General features: G+C 38.0%; 1 protein-coding gene across 1 annotated transcript in view; it reads left to right on the forward strand.

Annotated features, from left to right (window-relative positions):
• The window catches only part of clpb (ClpB family mitochondrial disaggregase), a 36,074-nt gene extending 19,283 nt beyond the window's left edge, over positions 1 to 16,791 (forward strand). Inside the window, exons 7-16 of the mRNA XM_027998946.1 lie at positions 2,336 to 2,450; positions 8,454 to 8,531; positions 10,561 to 10,616; positions 11,171 to 11,215; positions 12,549 to 12,710; positions 12,803 to 12,959; positions 13,086 to 13,159; positions 13,269 to 13,388; positions 14,254 to 14,358; positions 15,773 to 16,791. Of these exons, the coding sequence (XP_027854747.1) occupies positions 2,336 to 2,450; positions 8,454 to 8,531; positions 10,561 to 10,616; positions 11,171 to 11,215; positions 12,549 to 12,710; positions 12,803 to 12,959; positions 13,086 to 13,159; positions 13,269 to 13,388; positions 14,254 to 14,358; positions 15,773 to 15,970 (1,110 nt within the window). The 3' untranslated portion in view covers positions 15,971 to 16,791. The remainder of the gene's footprint in view (positions 1 to 2,335; positions 2,451 to 8,453; positions 8,532 to 10,560; positions 10,617 to 11,170; positions 11,216 to 12,548; positions 12,711 to 12,802; positions 12,960 to 13,085; positions 13,160 to 13,268; positions 13,389 to 14,253; positions 14,359 to 15,772) is intronic.
• The last annotated feature ends 1,794 nt before the right edge of the window (positions 16,792 to 18,585 follow it).

Here is an 18,585-nt window from a genome sequence, read left to right on the forward strand (position 1 = left end):
TGACATCCATACTGCACATTTATTTGTTTTACAAGCTTGCATAATTGACTTCTTTGTTGTTTCAAGATATACTGTTTTCTACTTTCTATTTTCACCCTTTGCGGAATGATCATTTTTGTGGTTCTTTTTGTGGTTTTATGTGGTTTAAAGCTCGTCTTAAAACCCATCTATTTTATTTGGCTTTCAACTCTAGCGGGATCTAGTTTTAAATTGGATGTTTTTGTTTTTAAATTGTAAGTTTTTATTTTATGCTTTTTATTTTTATGTTGTGTGTTGATGTACAGCACTTTGTATCAGCCGTGGTTGTTTTAAAGTGCTTTATAAATAAAGTTGGTATGGTATGGTATGGTTCGTCTATGTGTAACCTCTGCTCTACAATAACAGCTCTCTGGAGATGGTGAAAGTGATAGGCGTTATTAGATTTTGAAGCTGTTTATAAGCTTGTGTAAAACATGTCATAAAAGGCAAGCCTGTGACATTTCTATGTAGTTTTGAAAGCTTTCTGGACTATAGTTGAGCTCTGATGTGCAAAGAATAATGTATAATTAAGGTTTTATGCAAAGAAATACTCGTTATTGCTTTATAGGGAAAGGGATACACATTTTGACATTTTTTAAAACACAAAATGATCTCTGCTGCTGAAAAAGTAGATTTACTTTCCTTATTAATTATGTTTTACAATGTGAAGAAATATGCCTTTTTTGCTTTCATCTTCTTTAGCTCAGTTTCTCCATATGTCCATTTATGCTTCACCATTATATAGTAGTGCAAGTAGGTCCTGTCTTTTTTTTTTATTATTATTATTATTTTTTAAATAAAACTCAAGTTGCCCTGCGACAGACTGGCAACCTGTCCAGGGTGAACCCCGCCTCTCGCCCGGAACGTTAGCTGGAGATGGGCACCAGCATCCCTCCTGACCCCTCTAAGGGACAAGGGTGTTAGTAAATAGATGGATGGATGGATGGATGATGGATAAAACTCAAGTTATCCATAGTTATCCACCAGCTTGACAGCAGGCTGCAGCTAAGCAAGATGGAGAGAGAGAATAAACAGTTTGCCTCCACTGCAGGGGGAAAACCTGGAGTCTAAGGGGACAAAAAAGAGAAGGATAAATGAGTCATGGGGTGGCTGTGAGAAACAAAGAGAAACCAAACAAGTACAAAGCATCGGAGGGGAAAGCACTGGTAGAGGAGGACCTGTATTAGGACAGGTTTTAAAGAGAGGTGATGAAATGAAGAACGTAGAAAATGGCTCACTGCAGCTTTGTGATTTAAAACCTTATAAAATAAAATAAAGGGATAGATGCTTTTTATTTAATAATATATGAAGGAATATTTGCGTTTTACAACCCGTTTGATTTTGTGGACCAGGCTTTGGAAGAAAAATCATTTTTGTGCGATTTCTGTGTTTTTACAGCATCACTCAGGCAGAAATATTTTCTATCCATTCTAATGAAAGTTGTATCCATCCATCCACCAAGACTCTTCTGTGTTTCTTGAATTTTTAAGAATTTAAGTCAAACAGGATAAATTCCTTTTGTGAATATTTCTGTATATAATTGAAAAAAACATGTAACCTGAGTCTGAAAGGTAGGGGAATTGAAGTTAACGAAATGTGTAGGAACTCTCATGAGAATGGCACAATAATACTGACTTAATATTTTGGACTTCTAAAGTGTTCATTTTTATTCTTACATCTTTTGTTATGCATCACCTCCTTTACATCCCAAATTAAAGCTCTGCTACAATACACCACTAATATTGCTTTATTCCCATTCTTTATAATTTCAGATTTCTCATGTTTAAAACAAGTTTTTATTTTGATGTTCTGAAATTTTCATTTTGTTTCAAGAATCTCTCACTCATCTTGTTTTGTTTGCTGTTTGTGTTTCTTTCCCAAAAATTTCCTTAATTTGATATTTCGTCTCACTATGCAGAGAGACTCCACAACTATCTGACACATTTTTAAACAGTCATTGTGTTTTATGATTTAAGAACAACAACACCATTTAAGTCCTCAGTTTTTTTGGATTTTATAAACAGTAAAACATGTAAACACCCTAGACAAGCAGAGACTCAGTCATTCGTATAAGAAAATAGGCAGCAGGGAGAAACACGCGAGTCCGTGTTCATGTCGGACTCGCGTGACGAGCGAGTCACATTCCTAACTTGCACCACCGGCACTGAGCAGCAGAAGCACAGTATTTATTTAGTCTTTTAGCCTCCGTTTGAAAGCCTATTACACTTTGATTTCCCTCAATACTCCCTCATACATCTCCTCCCGCTTCCAGACTCATTGACTCTCTTGTGAGCTGATCTTTTTCATCTCTGCTTAGTTTAAGGAGCTGCAAGCGCGTCGAGAGGCAGAGGAAAGGCGGAGGTTCCCCCTGGAGAGGAGGCTGAAGGAGCACATCATCGGTCAGGAAGGGGCCATCAATACCGTGGCTTCAGGTACACACTTGCACAGAGACAATTATAAAGGGATGTTACAGAATGCATGCAGAAAACGTCTGCAGGTGCATGTTGGAGCTTCACTTTACAACATGGCTGTCTTCGCATTGATGCCCTTGTTTGTGTTTTGTACTCTTGTCCGTTTTCCCTCCTGCTCTCCTCTCTTCCCTGCAGCTGTAGGCGGGATCAGACAGACCGGCGGAGGCTGTAATTGGTTAATTGTGATGAATGAGCTGTCTGTCAGTTGTGCACAGGTGTTGTGTGTGTGTGTGTGTGTGTGTGTGTGTGTGTGTGTGTGTGGGTGTGTGTGTGTGTGTGCGCGCGCGTGCGTGTGTGTGTGAGACAGCTGAAGAGGCCAGGCTTGGAGCCGCCAGTTAACACAATTACAAAGAGAGGATACATACTACAGACCCTATACCCCTCCTCCTTTTCTCCCTCTATCTTTCTGCTTACCCCCATTCTATCTCTCTTTCCTTTCCCTTTGCTTTCTCTTCTTCTCTCTGTTTGCCATGAATATCCATCTCTCAGCTCTCACTCAGCCTTCTTTTCTTTTCAACTTTGTAGCTTCTAAATGTCTTAGAGCTGAAATGATTAATCAGATTAATTTGGTATTAATTAATTAATGAAATAATCGTTAACTAATGTAGTATTCTTTTAATGGTTAACAGGAGTATGCAGACTAAAAAAAATTGCCATTTGCTGAAAGAACAACATATTTATAGCAGTAATTAAGCCAAGAATGTACAATATTTAGATTTAGATATATTTTCCATTTAAGATGAAAAACCTTCTTTGTCTATAAACATGTTCTATGCAGAACTCCTCCAGTATCATAGTTTTAGCTTCACCTGGTCCAAATTCTTTTTAGAAAGCTGCTATTGAGCAACTTCTACTACACAGTTTTAATAAGTTAATCCAAAAATTAATCAGCAGATCAGACTGTATTAATGGTAAATCTGTCAGAAAGGGCAGAGCATTTATAAAAAAATATTAACTGAAGACATAATTAATTTGCTATAAATAATCAAATGATCAAGTATTTACTGCATTTTAGGCAACAAGCATTAATTTTCTTATTTAAAAACCAATTGAATTGTTTATTAGCATATTTTCATATTTTTCTAATATTGTATAAAAAGGCTTTAGTGGTTAAATGAAAGATTTGCAGAATGTTCCTTTGTTTCATCGATCTGCATACTACAATCAGTGACAGATGCGTAAAATTCTGTTAACGGGACAGAAGAAACAAATAGAATAATGGAAAACAACTTAAAATGATGCAAAACAAAAACGTTGGAACCGATGGAGGGCCATGAACTGAGAAGCTGAGTCCTGTGATGAGAAAAGGGGACGGTGGATGAGTTAGAGCACAATAACACCAAAGACAGTAAAGAGCTGATATTACAGCAGACATCCATGGAGGCCATGTGGCGTATTGATCTGCAGATGAGAGAGTGAGAGTTAATGTTCAGCAATGCTTCTGCTGCTTACAGTCAAGCCATTTCTTATCTTTATGATGTTGTACATTTTCTCTTTAGATTTGTGAGAAAATAAACTTATTACCAAAACTAGATGGAGACATTCATCTGCTGTGAGGACAGACATTGCAATGGCAATAACTAACTTGAGAATAACGTTTACCACAGTTTGAAACTTCAGTGAAAACAGACAGTTTTGTAAAGTGGCTTATAAGTAGCAGTGTGTCACTATATAGAGCTTTGTCCTGTAACCGGTGGGTTGTCAGTTCAAATCTACGCTCCATCCTGAGTTATGCAAATTATGGCCTTACTTAAATTGGATCATCTCTTGTCTTGTACATTTTGAAGTGAAGGTTTAAAACTTCCTAGAAATTCAGATGAATTTAAAAGAGAGTATCTGTATCAGAACAGACATATTACAAACTTGGATCTCTAGAACAGCAAAGAAAGAAGAGGTTACACATCATCATGTGAACCTTTGTATCTGTGTCAGCGGTTTTCAATCAGTTTGATCAAAGGCTATACCAATCAGTCAAACTCTGGGAGAGTCCATGTGGAGAAGTGGAGATCTCCAGATGAGGAAATTGTTCAGGAAAGAGAGAGAAGGAAACGGTCCAGATAAGAGGACAACAAATGAGAAAGGGATGCAGAGATAAGGAGAGAGAAAGGCCTGCAATAAGAACTTCAAATGTATGCTATATATTGTACAGCAACAAATGGCATTGTTAGTTTTTCTGTATTGATCAGAATGCCAGTTTATTATTTGTCAGGTAATGAAAAAGTAGTAGAATCACCTGGGAATATACTGTTTCAAATGCAGTTCTGCTTAATCAAAAGCTCCATTTAAAATGCATGTATAAAACAAAATCTTATTTCAAAAGCAATATTTTACAAACATCTGTCTCTAAATACATTTCATGCAATTTTTATGTACCTTTAAGAATTGACACTTTAATTTTAAAGATGAATAGATAAAGTTAAGTAACGGCTTTCCTGTTAACAACAATTTACCAAAATGTCTCAAATGTATTTGTGTTTGAGTTTGAGTTTGTAAGTGAGCATTTTATTAAAACAGCTTAATTGATTTCATTTTACAAAATATATTTTATGCTTTTTTGTCTGGTACGGAATGGTAGTAGAGATCTCTGTATTTTTTATTTGTAAAAGAATAAGTCGGCTATTGTATTATGATAGTTATAGGACTGCAAAACCATAATCTGTTTTGATACCAAAAATGGTCTTGTTTAAAAAAAAAACAAAGCAATTATTTTTTCTGTCAGGCTTTAAAGGGTTAAAAGCAATCATTTAAAGACTAAAGAGCAAAGCAAATAATTGGCATTTTTCTTGATAAATTACCTAAAAAAAACATAGTTTGTATTTTCAGTTGTTGATAAATGGTTTTATATCAACTTATTGATTAATCATGTTATTGTTTCGATGTTGTTCATCTAATTCCACAGCAGTGTGTGAGTGAGGAAATGAATTTTGCAGACAGTCTGCAGAACTGATTGTTGTTGTAAATATTTTGCAGACCAGACGGCAAGAGATTAAAAAAATGTTTGCTGTGTTGTCATGTCTTCAAAACAGTTGTTTCCACCATAACTCCTCATGACAAACAGCTTGCCTGCAGCAAGACACGCACACACGCAAACACCCACATGGAACAAATACACAAAACCCACATAAATACACACACAGGAAGGAGGTTAGATTGATCCAGGTTTAGCTCTCAGGGCTAAGAGTTATTGAAGAGAATCATCCCTCTGTAATCATGTTAGAGCCAACCAGACCTGCAGAATACACACTGTCCTCTGCGTGTGTGTGTGTTTGTGCAGGAGAGCCAGCTCTCATTTGTTTTGTGTCCCTTTCCTTTCCCTCTTCTTGTCAGAGTCCTCTCAGAAATGTCAGTGTGCCCTTCTGTCAAAGTCAGTCTCAATCAGCTAAAAGACGCACAAAAACACAGAAGGTTACCCTGTCATTCACGCAGCCATTGATAAACCAGACGGAGCTTCGGAGCCCCTCTTGTCACATTTCATCTCTCAGTCCATCTCTGACACGCTCGTTTGTTTCTCTGCCTCATTCTCTGGCTCCTTATCTCCATCACTTCTCTGTCTTTCCCTTCTTTATCTCCTTCCACATCTTCACTCCTCTTTCCTCTCCTTATCTCTGTTCCTCCCTCTGCTTCCTCTCTCCTCCTCCTCTTAATCCTAACGTTTCCTCTTTGATTATCAGCTATTAGTACCCAGTTTAGCACTTGTGTCATGTGTCACATGCTCCATGTCCGTTGTTTTCATATTTTAGCTTCATTGTGCAGTGATTTGCTCAAAGTATTGCTGTTCATTCAGAAAGTTGAGCACAAAAGCAACATTTTGTGCTGAGGATCTATTATGCTTCTATTAGAGATTTACAGATCAGGCTTTTCATGGCAGTTACTGATCTTCAGTAAGTTTTGACTGAATACAATATATATTTTTTTATTCTCAGACCTATAAAATTTAAAAGGTTCCTTGATACTGGTGGTAGTTTTTAAAACGAAAGACATATAAGATTATTTCTATTTATGTGTATATTAAGAAAATGTGAAACGTTGCCAATTTTGGGCCTTTGTCTCTGAAGTCTGTAACAGATGTATAAAAAAATCAGTGACTGATGAAGTCCATCCATTCAGCCAGATGTAATTATCACTTAGGGTTTGCATTGCATTTGAAATGGGATTCTCACTTTATACAAAATCTCAGTGAAAATACCTGTTTTTAAGAAGAAAAGGAAAAACCGATCATTTTTTTTACTGTATTAAAAATAATGTGTCATATTGATAATTACAGTTCAAATATTAGTTTGGAGTTACATAATGGCTCAGTGGTAGACCAGGTGTATTATTCATAAACCCAAACTCCCTCTTTTCTGTCTTTGTTCCTTCTTGTCAAGCTGCTTAAAAAATGCCACTGGCTAAAGAATCTTAAATTCTTTTGCAATATATTTGTTTATTTATTGTTGTTTTGATTTTAGAATCAGTTTGTGAGAATAGCATCTCTCACACAATATAAACCACACGTGCCCTACTGCATCATGAAGTAATTCTATCAAATGGTTTACTGTGGGTTTGTTGAATCCGCATAATGGGAATATTTTTTAACATGCCTGCAGTCATGGGAAGATGGTAGTTTAACACAAGTATAACAAGGGAATTAGTCAGACTATCTGCTCCATGGACAACCATCAGTTGCTTTCTTAGAAAACTTTAGTTTAACTGCTATTTTAAAATTGTTTCCTTAATGCAAATCTTTGCAGGAAATATTTCCAAACATCTGAGTTTGTCTTTCTTAACTGAAAGACTGGTGTAAAATGTTTCTTTACCTTAAACAGCAACATGTGGGGGAGGGATGCAGGGTAACTGCCTGTCCTCTATCCTCTCATTTAAAGTATTTTAAATTGTAAGAACCGGAGGTGGGTCATTTTAGCTGGTTTAAAACCATGGCTTTTTATAACAATGGTATATCTCAATACCAGTAACCAGCCCATCCCTTTTTGAAATATTGCAACCTATAAAATATTGTATTCACATAGTTCTTTGGCACAGCATTACGGTCCACATTGATATGGCTGTGGTGATTGGTCTTTGATATGTTATTCTTCTCTACTGGAAGTGTTAAGTTATTAAAACTCATGGGGGACTTGTGGCCACACTCTCAAGCTAATTTACACAAATGTCTCCCATCCTCAAAAGACCAACATGTCACATTAGATCAATAACTTTATTAGAATTTCTGGTTTATCTTCAGCATGTTTTGCTGGACTTCTTAACAAAACTGTGATATGTGTATAGTAAGCTGATAAACTTCTAATTAGAACCCAAACCAGCACCATCAGACCAGAAACATGTTGGGGTTTTTTTCCTGAAGCAAGCTGTGTTAATAATGAATCCACTGGTTCCAGTGATTAGCCCAGCCACATCCCTGTTCATCTCTGGTTTGGACCCCAGTCTGGATCACAGGTTCACATTTGGAAGAGTTTTCTGGTGTCTTTTTCTTTAAGTGCCTCAAACCACAGTCAAATACTCTCCTGCCGTCCACATCATCATCCTGCCGTTGTGTATATGTGTGTTTGGTTGCTGGGGTGATGGCAGGGAAGGGTAGGCACTCCTTTTTAAGCAAGAGTGTGTGTGAGGCTGCGATCTATGCTAAACTGATTTCAACATGGCTGCGCCAGAGAGGCTAACACAATTACTGCTGGCTAATGGCCCCACTGACTGAGAGGCGGGGGGGAGATGCATCGTGGGTAGCTTTCTGGAGCTCTCTCGTCTTGCTCTCTTGCTCTGTTTTCTCTGCTCTTCTTCTTTTTTTCTTTTTTTTTTACCAAATGTCTCTGACCCTTTTCTCATCCCTGCTCTTTCACTCTTTGATCAAAGTTTCAGGAATCCTTCCACCCTCAGGTCAGCTCAGTTATTCTTGATGGAAAGCAAAAGCAACAAATGGAAATGTTATAATGGGGTTATTTTCTCTCTCTCTCTCTGTGTGGTGTCTAGCCATCAGAAGAAAGGAGAATGGCTGGTACGATGAAGAGCATCCTCTCGTCTTCCTCTTCCTTGGCTCGTCAGGAATTGGTACCTTCTTTCTTCGACACACCTCTCTTCAACCTTGGTTTGATTTTATGTAAAAAAACAGCTGGGGGAGCCGAAATAAACACAATACTTGTTTTTCTTCCGAAGCTTTTTAATGCATTTGAAGTGAACTCCATTCATCTGTGGATAAAGGAATCGCTTAACAAGGAATATAGCATTATAAAACCCACTGCATAATGGCTTAGGTTAATCTACATTCAGCAAGTGTATTTCTCTCTTAAGTGCCTTTCTTTATTTTGCAGTTTTAAAGAAGTTCAAAACTATGTAGACTTTCTCATGCTGAGTTATGGAATTATAAGAAAACAGCATTTATAGCAAGTAGCCTCATCTTTTTTTAGATAGGTGAGCAGCGCTGTAATTAAAAGGTCTTAATGCAAGAACACACAATTTATTCTGCACACTTTTAAAGTGAAAAGAGACATTGTATCCTGTAACTTTGCTTTGATGCTTTTCAGGTCAAAATGGTTAAACAATTTTCTAATTGACTCAAACAGCTGCGATTAAAAGACAAGCATATTTTAGTTTATTAAAACACAATTGGCAGCAGACTTGTGGACAAATGTGCTCTTGTGACCAAGATGTAACTTTTTGATCTTACTGAATTCTATGTGTGGATTAAAACTAATACTGCATATCAAGGCATCTGCCATAATCTCTAATGCTACACCTATTTTGCTCAGAGGAATGGATAAAACCTCAATATCTAAATGTGTAAAGCTGTTACAGGAATACCTCAGAAAACTTGTAGTTGCAATGAAAGGTTGTAGAAAGGGGAGTAGTATCACTTTCCTTTTATTTTACTGCTATACTTTGTGTTGGTCTGTCAGATAAAATCACCTGTAGAATAGATTGAGGTTTATTGCTATAATGCAATATGTCAAAAATACTTATTCAAGACATTGTAGCTAGAGATCAAAATTTTAAGAGTTTCTGATTTCTTTAAACACATCCTGACTTGAATTGCCATCAAAACATTTGAGAATTTTCTGAATGTTTATTAGCTTGAAGGGTTTCCTCAGACATGTTTGCCAAAATCTCCCCTCAGCATTCAGTATTTTTAATTGATTAGTATTGACAGCAGAAAGCCCCATCCAATATATAGCCTTTGTTTGGAACAGCTCCCCCTTGGCTGCGTGTGTGGAGCAGCTGTCAGAAAAACAGCTGATTGCACATTAAAACACTAGTACCTCTTCGTAACACACTATTGTTGTGAGCAAGATAATCAACAGCAGCCTGTGGTTTCAGGAAATGATATCCACTGGGGATGAGTGTAAACTGAGAGAACCTCCACCTTTGTGTTGCAGCAGATCCACACTCCTGCACATAGATCTTAGGAGTACTTTGGACAAAGAAGTACTGAGTGAACATAAAAGCCTCCAAGAGGATTTTTAGTATCAAGCAACAAAGCTTGGCTTGTTGCAAAGAAACTTAAACATCCTCTACCAGCAGCAAATGTGTTAGTTTGAAGAGAGGTAGCAGGAAGAGAGAGAGAGAGAGATATTAAGGGCCAGATAGATGGCTAAAGAAAGAAAGAGATCATGAAATGACAAGGCAGAGAGATAGATGAGGGAGAGGCAGTGTTCATATCCTCCATTCCCTTCAGCGACAAACTCTGGCCATGAGACATCAATATTAAACACAGCAACAAGGCACAAACACACACAGCCCTCACACACACCCATGCCAAGTACAAGACATCAATATCATATATGAGCATTTATATGCAGAATATTTTACCGACAAACTTAATGAGTGCTTCAGGAGAGCGGATATGATCGGATGCTTTATTGGAGGTGGTGCTGGGATTTAGGCCAAAGCACTTAGCAAAGAGGAAAATATTGTCTTTTAGTCTCAAATGAGTCAAATTGTTTTCTTGACTGAATGTTTTAGAAGATGCCGTACTTCACATGAGATGTTTTTTTTTATGTCAAATTCAAAGTAATTAAATGGCAGATGAGGTTGTTCCTGTTACAGAAGGAATAATACAAGTGATGTCTCTGTTCTGTGACAGGAAAGACGGAATTGGCAAAACAGGTTGCTCGCTACATGCACAAAGACATTAAGAAGGTATGTTTTGTTATCGCATGAATACACGAGCGCTTCAGTGTAAGTGGGAGCAGATTGCTCTCCAGGTTCACATTAAACCCACAACATGTCACCAGTGTTTCTCCACTGTGTGGAAAAGTGTGAAACTAGATTCACATTTTAAAGGTCTGGATATACAGGAGTGTAAAAGAATATTTTTGTGTAAAGAAATTATATCCTGACTTGACCACTAAATTCTTAACTCCCTTCGATGCTCTATCTGGGGTTTCTCCCATTGAGCTCAATTTCTCCAGTTGAATTTCAGCCAGGCTAATCAGTGAACAGAAGGAAGAGGTGTGAACAAATTCTTTGCATGGTTGCAGTTTGGTATTGGCAGTGAAGGAAGTGAATGAAGCCGTTCTCTTTTCTCCGTTTCCCACCTCCATACTTTTCAGTTTTGGGATTTTGCTGGTATGCAAACCCAGATCAATGTGCACATTTATAATGAATGCTTGTATTTTATATTTTAAAATGACTGTGAAGAACATGAACAATGTGTTGGAGCCATATTTTAATAGAGAGTCTTTATTTTGCAGGGTTTCATCCGCATGGACATGTCAGAGTTCCAGGAAAAACACGAGGTGAATAGTTTCCTTGAATTGAAGACCGAACGCAGAATGTCTTTTTAAAACCGTCATGTATAATTTGTTGAGTATATTGCTCCACCGAAGTGAGCTCATTTCAAATGAGAGCTGCTGTAATTCTGTGTCTGCTATCTATGGCAGTGACATTTTGGATTAATTCTGTTTATGATCTCATAATTAATGCAACAACCAAAATGAATGCTCTGACTGTTTATGCCTCTTTATGGGGGTTTGATGATGGATACATTTAATCTGGGATTCAGAGTTGGATTATGTTCCAGTGTTTAAGAACTGCATCTAATCATTTTATTTCAGACTTGCTGTTGAACATTTTAGCAAGCTATCTAATGAGTGGCAGTAAAAACCTTGACTAAAGGACAGTTTAAGTTTTCTCAGATAACATTGTTGTCTGTTCAATGACCACACATGCGAGGTAGTGTGAAAAGTTTATTTGTAAGGGAAATATATATATGAATATGAATATTGGCACCTTAAGATGATCACTCCATGGAGACAGTTTTTTAAATTCCTTCCCTCTGCGTTAGTAGAAGGAAGGATTCAGAAGCTCTTAGAATTTACCATTTTTACACATTGCAACCACAAGCCTCAGTGTATTTTACCAGGTAAAATGGTAAAAAAGGTGAGGTGGAAGGGAAATAAAATATGGTTTTGCACATTATTTCCAAATAAAATTAGAAAAGTATGCAAATTCATTTGTATTCAGTGCCCTGTAGTTAATATTTTGTAGGAATACCGTTGGCTGCAGTGAACTTGTTAATCTTTTCTAAATAACTCGAGCTCAGTCAAATTGGATGGAGAGCATCTGAGAACATTATGTTTCCATCCTTGCCACAGATTACAGTGGAAGCAGAATTTCAATCGTACTGTACTCTTTTAGTTTTCAGGTACCGGATTGAACTATTTTGAATGAGATGTTCAAAGTTTGGGATGTTTTCTTTATATCCCCGCTCTGTCTGCTGTGTTCAGACCTTCACACATAGCTGGATTTATACTATACTTAAGATACACACAGGTGGTTCCTTATACTAAGCAAGTGACATTTTAAAGCACTTGATTTTATTTAGGAGCAGCAATGTAGAGAGGACTGAACACAAATACTTGCCACAGAGATTTTTAAAACTCTTTTTCTTTCACTTCATAATTATGCATCAAGTTTACCACAGAAAATACAAGTTTGTGTGTGTAATTTTCTTTCAAGGTACTGTACATGTTGAATGAAGCCTATTATTATGTAAATTCATTTAAAGAGAAGATTTCTTTGTTGCATGATGTTTGATCGGCCTTTCGTCTTCTGGTTCTCTTTTCTCAGGTTGCAAAGTTTATTGGTTCTCCTCCAGGATACATTGGGCATGAGGAAGGGGGTCAGCTGACCAAGTTGTTGAAGGCATGCCCCAACGCTGTTGTTCTGTTTGATGAAGTGGATAAAGCTCATCCTGACGTTCTTACCATCATGCTGCAGCTGTTTGATGAGGTCTCTACAAAAATACTCCGTTTATTCATTTCAAATTTATATTTTAACAAGCCTGAGGCCCTCTGACTGATTTCATGCTGCTCTTCTCTCAGGGTCGTCTCACAGACGGCAAAGGAAAGACTATTGAGTGTAAGGATGCCATTTTTATCATGACTTCAAATGTTGCAAGTGAAGACATTGCCCAGCATGCTTTGCAACTGCGGCAGGAAGCTGAGGAGCTCAGTCGTAGGAAGCTGGCCGACAAACTTGGTGAGAGAAATACTCTAGCATGAAGCACATCTAGTAAATATAATAAAACTAAACACTATACTAACTTATTCAGATGACTTGATAATTACATGATCATTGTCATATCATTGTTATGTTTATCCCCAGAGGATGTTGAGAAAAGCGACGACATTAAAATCTCCCGGCAGTTTAAAGACACGGTGATCCGACCAATCCTGAAGGTAGAGACGCTCACAAACACACAAAACTGAAGCTCAGCTTGTTTTGAAACAGGTTCAGTTGGCCGGCGACGCTCCAGCTGTCATTGTTCGCTCTTTGATTCATCCTCAGGCTCATTTCCGGAGGGACGAGTTTCTTGGTCGGATCAATGAAATCGTGTACTTCCTGCCGTTTTGTTACTCAGAGCTGCTGCAGCTGGTCAGCAAAGAGCTCAACTTCTGGGCCAAAAAGGTTTAGTGGCAACTTTTTTTATTTACACTATGTTTAAGATTTTGTTTCTGACAAATAATGTAAGTATATTTATAGTCTGTCACTCATCAAGGTGTCATGAAAGAAATGTTTCACACCATTTGCTCCACCCATGAAGTTTCTGTATTTGCCTCCTCCTGTCGGACTGCACAGCCTCACCCACTTCATTCTGCAGCCGCTGAGCTGTGCAGGAAAAAATGCGCAGATCAATATTGTGTGCCTCTGCTACTCACTTTAACATGATTACAGTGTTTAACATGTGGAGGCTTCATCAAAATTTAATTATTAATATTATGGCTGATGTCCTGACAACATGGCCCCCACAAGGGACTGATCGAAGCCTGATTCATGCGTCTTTTCACCGTATCCATCTTCTGAAAGTTGCTTGTCCGTTCCTTATTATTTTTTTAGTCTAAGTCTCACAACAACTTGTCGGTGTCTGGCAGAGCTTCTAACAACAGAAATTTGATTATCTTCTAATCGCCATTTGTTTGTCGTTCACTCATATTAGGAGAATTAAATGTTTAGTGTTGCCATTATTGCCTGGCTGTGCATCTGCAATGAAACATGGTGTCCTATTTATTGAATGAAGTGTTAACATCAGTAGCTAAATGAGCTGCTCTGATCACTACTATTGACTGGTGTTTGATTAAAGCGCATTAAGGGCCTGTTGATTAGCGCTGGCAGACATTCTGCTTGACAGTATCTCCCCTCTGATGCTGCATTTGTCTTGTTTACTCCTTTATTCTTTGATTGTGTGTTTTTTTTTTGTGTGTGTTGCTGCGTGCACTCCAGGTGTAATCCTCTCCCTCAACCTAACATTACCTCATCTCTATCTCTCCATCAGGCTAAGCAGCGTCATGACATCACTCTTCAGTGGGATCACCCGGTCCTGGACCTACTGGCGGGTGGATATAACCTGCACTATGGAGCGCGTTCCATAAAACATGAGGTATGTAGGCTGAGACATCTTGGAAAGCACATGATGTGCCCTTAAAGGTTCAAGGTAATCGTTTAGCTTTAACCTTTTTCACATTTTGTCACATTATAGCTACCAACTCTCCATATTTTACTGTGATTTTATGTGATAATCCAAGACTGTTATAGTCAATTCTCTTTACTCTAGTTCCTTTAAATAGAATTCAGTGTAACTAATTTCCCTCCGATGTCACCTTGTTAGTGAATAAACTCCACCTGAGTGTAATTTAATCTCAGTGTAAGTCCAGCTGTTCAGTGAAGGACATCGGTAAACAAACGGCATCATAAAGACCCAGACAGGTCAGGGATAAGGTCTAACCCAGGATTACGTTACAAAACAAAATGACAAACTTGAACATCTGATGGAGAATTGTTCCATTCATCATCTGAACATCAGAAAAGCATGGCACATTTTCAAACCTTTGAAACTCACAACTCAGACAGAAGAGAAGCAGTAAAGATCCCATGGGAACTCTGGAGGAGCAGCAGATATTCACTGCTCAGTTTGGAAAACTTGTGCTTACCACAAATCTGGCATTTGTAGAAGATAGGCAAGAAAAAACTGCAAGAACATCCCAGCCCATATGCCACCATATCTGCTGAAAACCTGATTATTAACACACAAACCTCACAGTGAAACATGTGGGGTTGCAATGTCGTGCTGTGGAGTTCTTTATTTTTGGCAGGAGGGACAGCAAAACTAGTCAGTTGTTGGGAAGATAGGTGGCGTTAAATACTCCATCTATCATCTATCCTAGGGCAAAATCTGTTTGAAGCTGCAAAACAATTTACTGCTGTAGTCGGTTCCTGGAAGAATTGACTCAGGGAGGCTAAATACAAACACACTGCACACTTTTCAGATTATTATTTGTAAAACAGAAATCCAAACATTTATCATATTGTTTCCACTTTATTATTTATGTATTGGTGTGACATAAACTCTCAACAGTTTACGTTGAATTTTGTTGTTAGGTGAAAATTGTCAAAAAGTTGGGAAAAAACTGAATGCTGTCCTGCTTTCTGTGTTGATGGATTGGTAAAGCTGTCCAGGGTGTATCTTGCTTATTGCCTAATGTCTGCTGGAGGCACAAACACACCCACAACATCAACTGAGGCTTTAAATCAGAGACTGTCAATTAACAAAGAACATATTTGAAATAATAATTACATATATTATATGTTTCTGATTGTACTGATTTATTCATTCTAAAATGTAAAGTAGAAACATATTTGTTTAGTAAAGAATTATTTACTTAAAAGGCAACAAATGATTGAAAATGATAATATGTAGGTATAATTGCTGACTAAAAACTCTTAAGACATCTCAGGATGTCAAATCAATCTGTAATGTCGCTGCTTTCTACTTAACCCCATTACTGATCCCTCAGGTTGAGCGACGGGTCGTCAACCAATTAGCTGCAGCATACGAACAGGAGCTGTTGCCCAAGGGTTGCACGCTGCGTCTGTTCGTCCAATCAGAAGGCCAGGAGGAGCACAGCATGCCCAGGCTGCGCCTGGAGGTTGTGGGAGAGGACAGTTCATCGAGAACGCTGGACATCCGTCCACCGCTGAATCCTGAACACTAACACAAGACAACACTAAACCTCGTCAGCAGCAGCAGCCGAAGCATTATCCAGCATCAAGAGGATGGATGGTAACCAATGGATGTTCTTAATAAAAGCACATCTGAGAAACTTCACTGCTTCTCATTCATCATGCCAAAGTGTCCACAACATGCAGTACAGTGTAGGCAATTTTTCAGATAGGAAAACCAAGACTAACAGTGTTTCTGCGGAACGTATTTATTCAGAGATGTTTAGGTGGAGCATCAGCATCATGACCATACATCATCAGTGAAGACATTGTATCACGCTCTGCACTGTCCTTCAATATAGCTGTAGTTACAGAGTGATAATGTTATGTTTACTACGTAATGCAGACTAAAAGCCAAATCAAACAATATTTATTAAATATATATATTATAAGGTTAGTTGATATGATTTATGCGGCGAAACCAGCAGTTTTACAGCCGGTTGAGTTTAGCAGAGAAGAAAACTGACATATTTTCTTCTCAGTTCACAGAAACCTTTAGTTTCTGGAGAGGACACTTCAGTTGTTTGTGTTATCACATATCAGTGGTGAACAGACCCACACAAGCTGAACTACACTCATAAACCGCATTAAAAAAAGACGTAGTAATGCAGGTAAATTAGCAGTAGTAGTAGATCAAATGACAAGTTGTCTGTTGATGCATGTTAATGTAGGAACGTGAAATAAAATCACCATTTAACATCATAAGTGTTGAACATCTTGTTGACAAACGGCCAAATGTAAGGGAGCCACGTTTCTGCTCCTTGTATCCCAACCTACACCATGTAAATAAAACCTTGACAACAAAAAAGGGGAATTCCTCTCCTTTCTTTCTCCTGTTTTTTTGTTTTGTTTGACTGGCACTGACACTCCTGATGGATGGATGGATGAGAGTCCTGCTACAACAATAACGCTTGTCCACCTTGTGAATCGACATGACAGGGGAATTTTGTAGGAATTCTGCTCCATGTGGAGGTCCGAGTTGGACTCGGGGAAGGGAAGCGGCAGTGAAAGCATCTCACACATACAGACACACAACAGCCTGCAGGAATGTGTTGTCCATAGGGAGTAATTAGCACGTCGGGGACGGACACCGTCTCTCTTACAGTGCCTGGACCCCCCAACTGCAACAAACACACAGCTGGTTTTACTGACATTTACACTAACGTGTTTCAAGAGGAAGTGTAATTGCATGTCATTCACTTTTGAAACAAATCATCTGGCTTCTTGTAATAGGCAAGAACTATGGCAACTTTTGAAACAATTATATGCAGGTAAAATTTTGAAAGTAGTGATTGCAAGGCTATTTTTTTGTTTACATTTAACATAAGGAAATTATGGAAAATGTCAACCTGAATAAAAATTCAGAACGCACAAGCATGAATATAGTTTCAGACCATGTTTGTTTTGGGTTTTTTTTTTTTTGATATTTTAAATGTATTTAGAAATCAAAGAAAAGTGTTTTCTTCATCTAGATTCACTTTACCTTCCAGCCAGAAGAAACTTTATGTCTAAAGTATTAAGGTGTTTTTGATTAGTATGTCTTAACCTATTTTTTAAAGCTAGAAAAAAAATCTAAATCTCTCTTTTCCTGTAGTTGAATTTATAACATCATGGCTCTGAAGTAATAATGTTGCCTTTTAAGTTGCAAAAGGTTCAACCTTAAATGTCTGAGTCAGAGTCTGAGTAAGATGATTCCTAAAACATGGTGGAAACGGCCGTGGATGGAGATGTTGAAATGTGACAATGATGGTGACTGTATGCAAACAGGAATCTATTTACATTCCTGTTGAAAAGTTTCCATCTGACTGCTTTTGCGTGTATATTACCACTCAGACAATAGAAAGCGATGGAAAATGGTATCCTGCTTGTGTCACACTAAATAGTCCAGGGATTTTCCCAGTTCATGAGTGGGACATACAGTCTTGGTACTTGAGCTTTCTGGATTAGTTTCTCTTTTTCTGACTGATCAAATGATCATACAGGCTGTACTGCAGGCTTAGGCAAGGACAGGGAATGTTACTGGTCAGACTGGGCCCATTAGAATAAGTATGTTGAGCAGAAGTAGCAGGGTATGTGGAAGTTCTGCAGAACCACCCTTTCATCAAATGGGTGTCGTTTTATTAAACAACTCTGATATAATCATTGCAGGGCTTTAAAAATGAGATCTGTTCATTGCAGTCTTGCCTGGTCCACTGTACAAACATCTTCAAAGTGTTGTCTTGTTACCAAAACTTACAGAAATCCATGCATGCAGAGTTACTTACAGCTTAAACATGTTGCTGTGGTCAACCAAAATTCATGTAAACTCATTTAGAGGAGGACTTCGATTAAAAACATCCGATGTATTCAAAAGCACTTCTGTGACGTCACCGGGGAGGGTCGATTTCATCTGGATTGAATAATTACCTACAGCAAAATTTAGCTGCAAACTGACAGTGATGTGTCATTTTATAGATCAAAAGGCATGTCTACACAGTGAGCTTGATCTTACAGAAATCTCTGGCTGGAAACTTTAACATTTCAACACCATTCACTTGTATGTTGTTTTTTTTCTTTCCTTTTTTTGTAGCAAAAGGTGTTGGGAATAACTCGTGAAGTTGCTGCGAGC

The sequence above is a fragment of the Xiphophorus couchianus genome, chromosome 18, assembly GCF_001444195.1.
Source record: "Xiphophorus couchianus chromosome 18, X_couchianus-1.0, whole genome shotgun sequence".
Classification (NCBI taxonomy): Eukaryota; Metazoa; Chordata; class Actinopteri; order Cyprinodontiformes; family Poeciliidae; genus Xiphophorus; species Xiphophorus couchianus.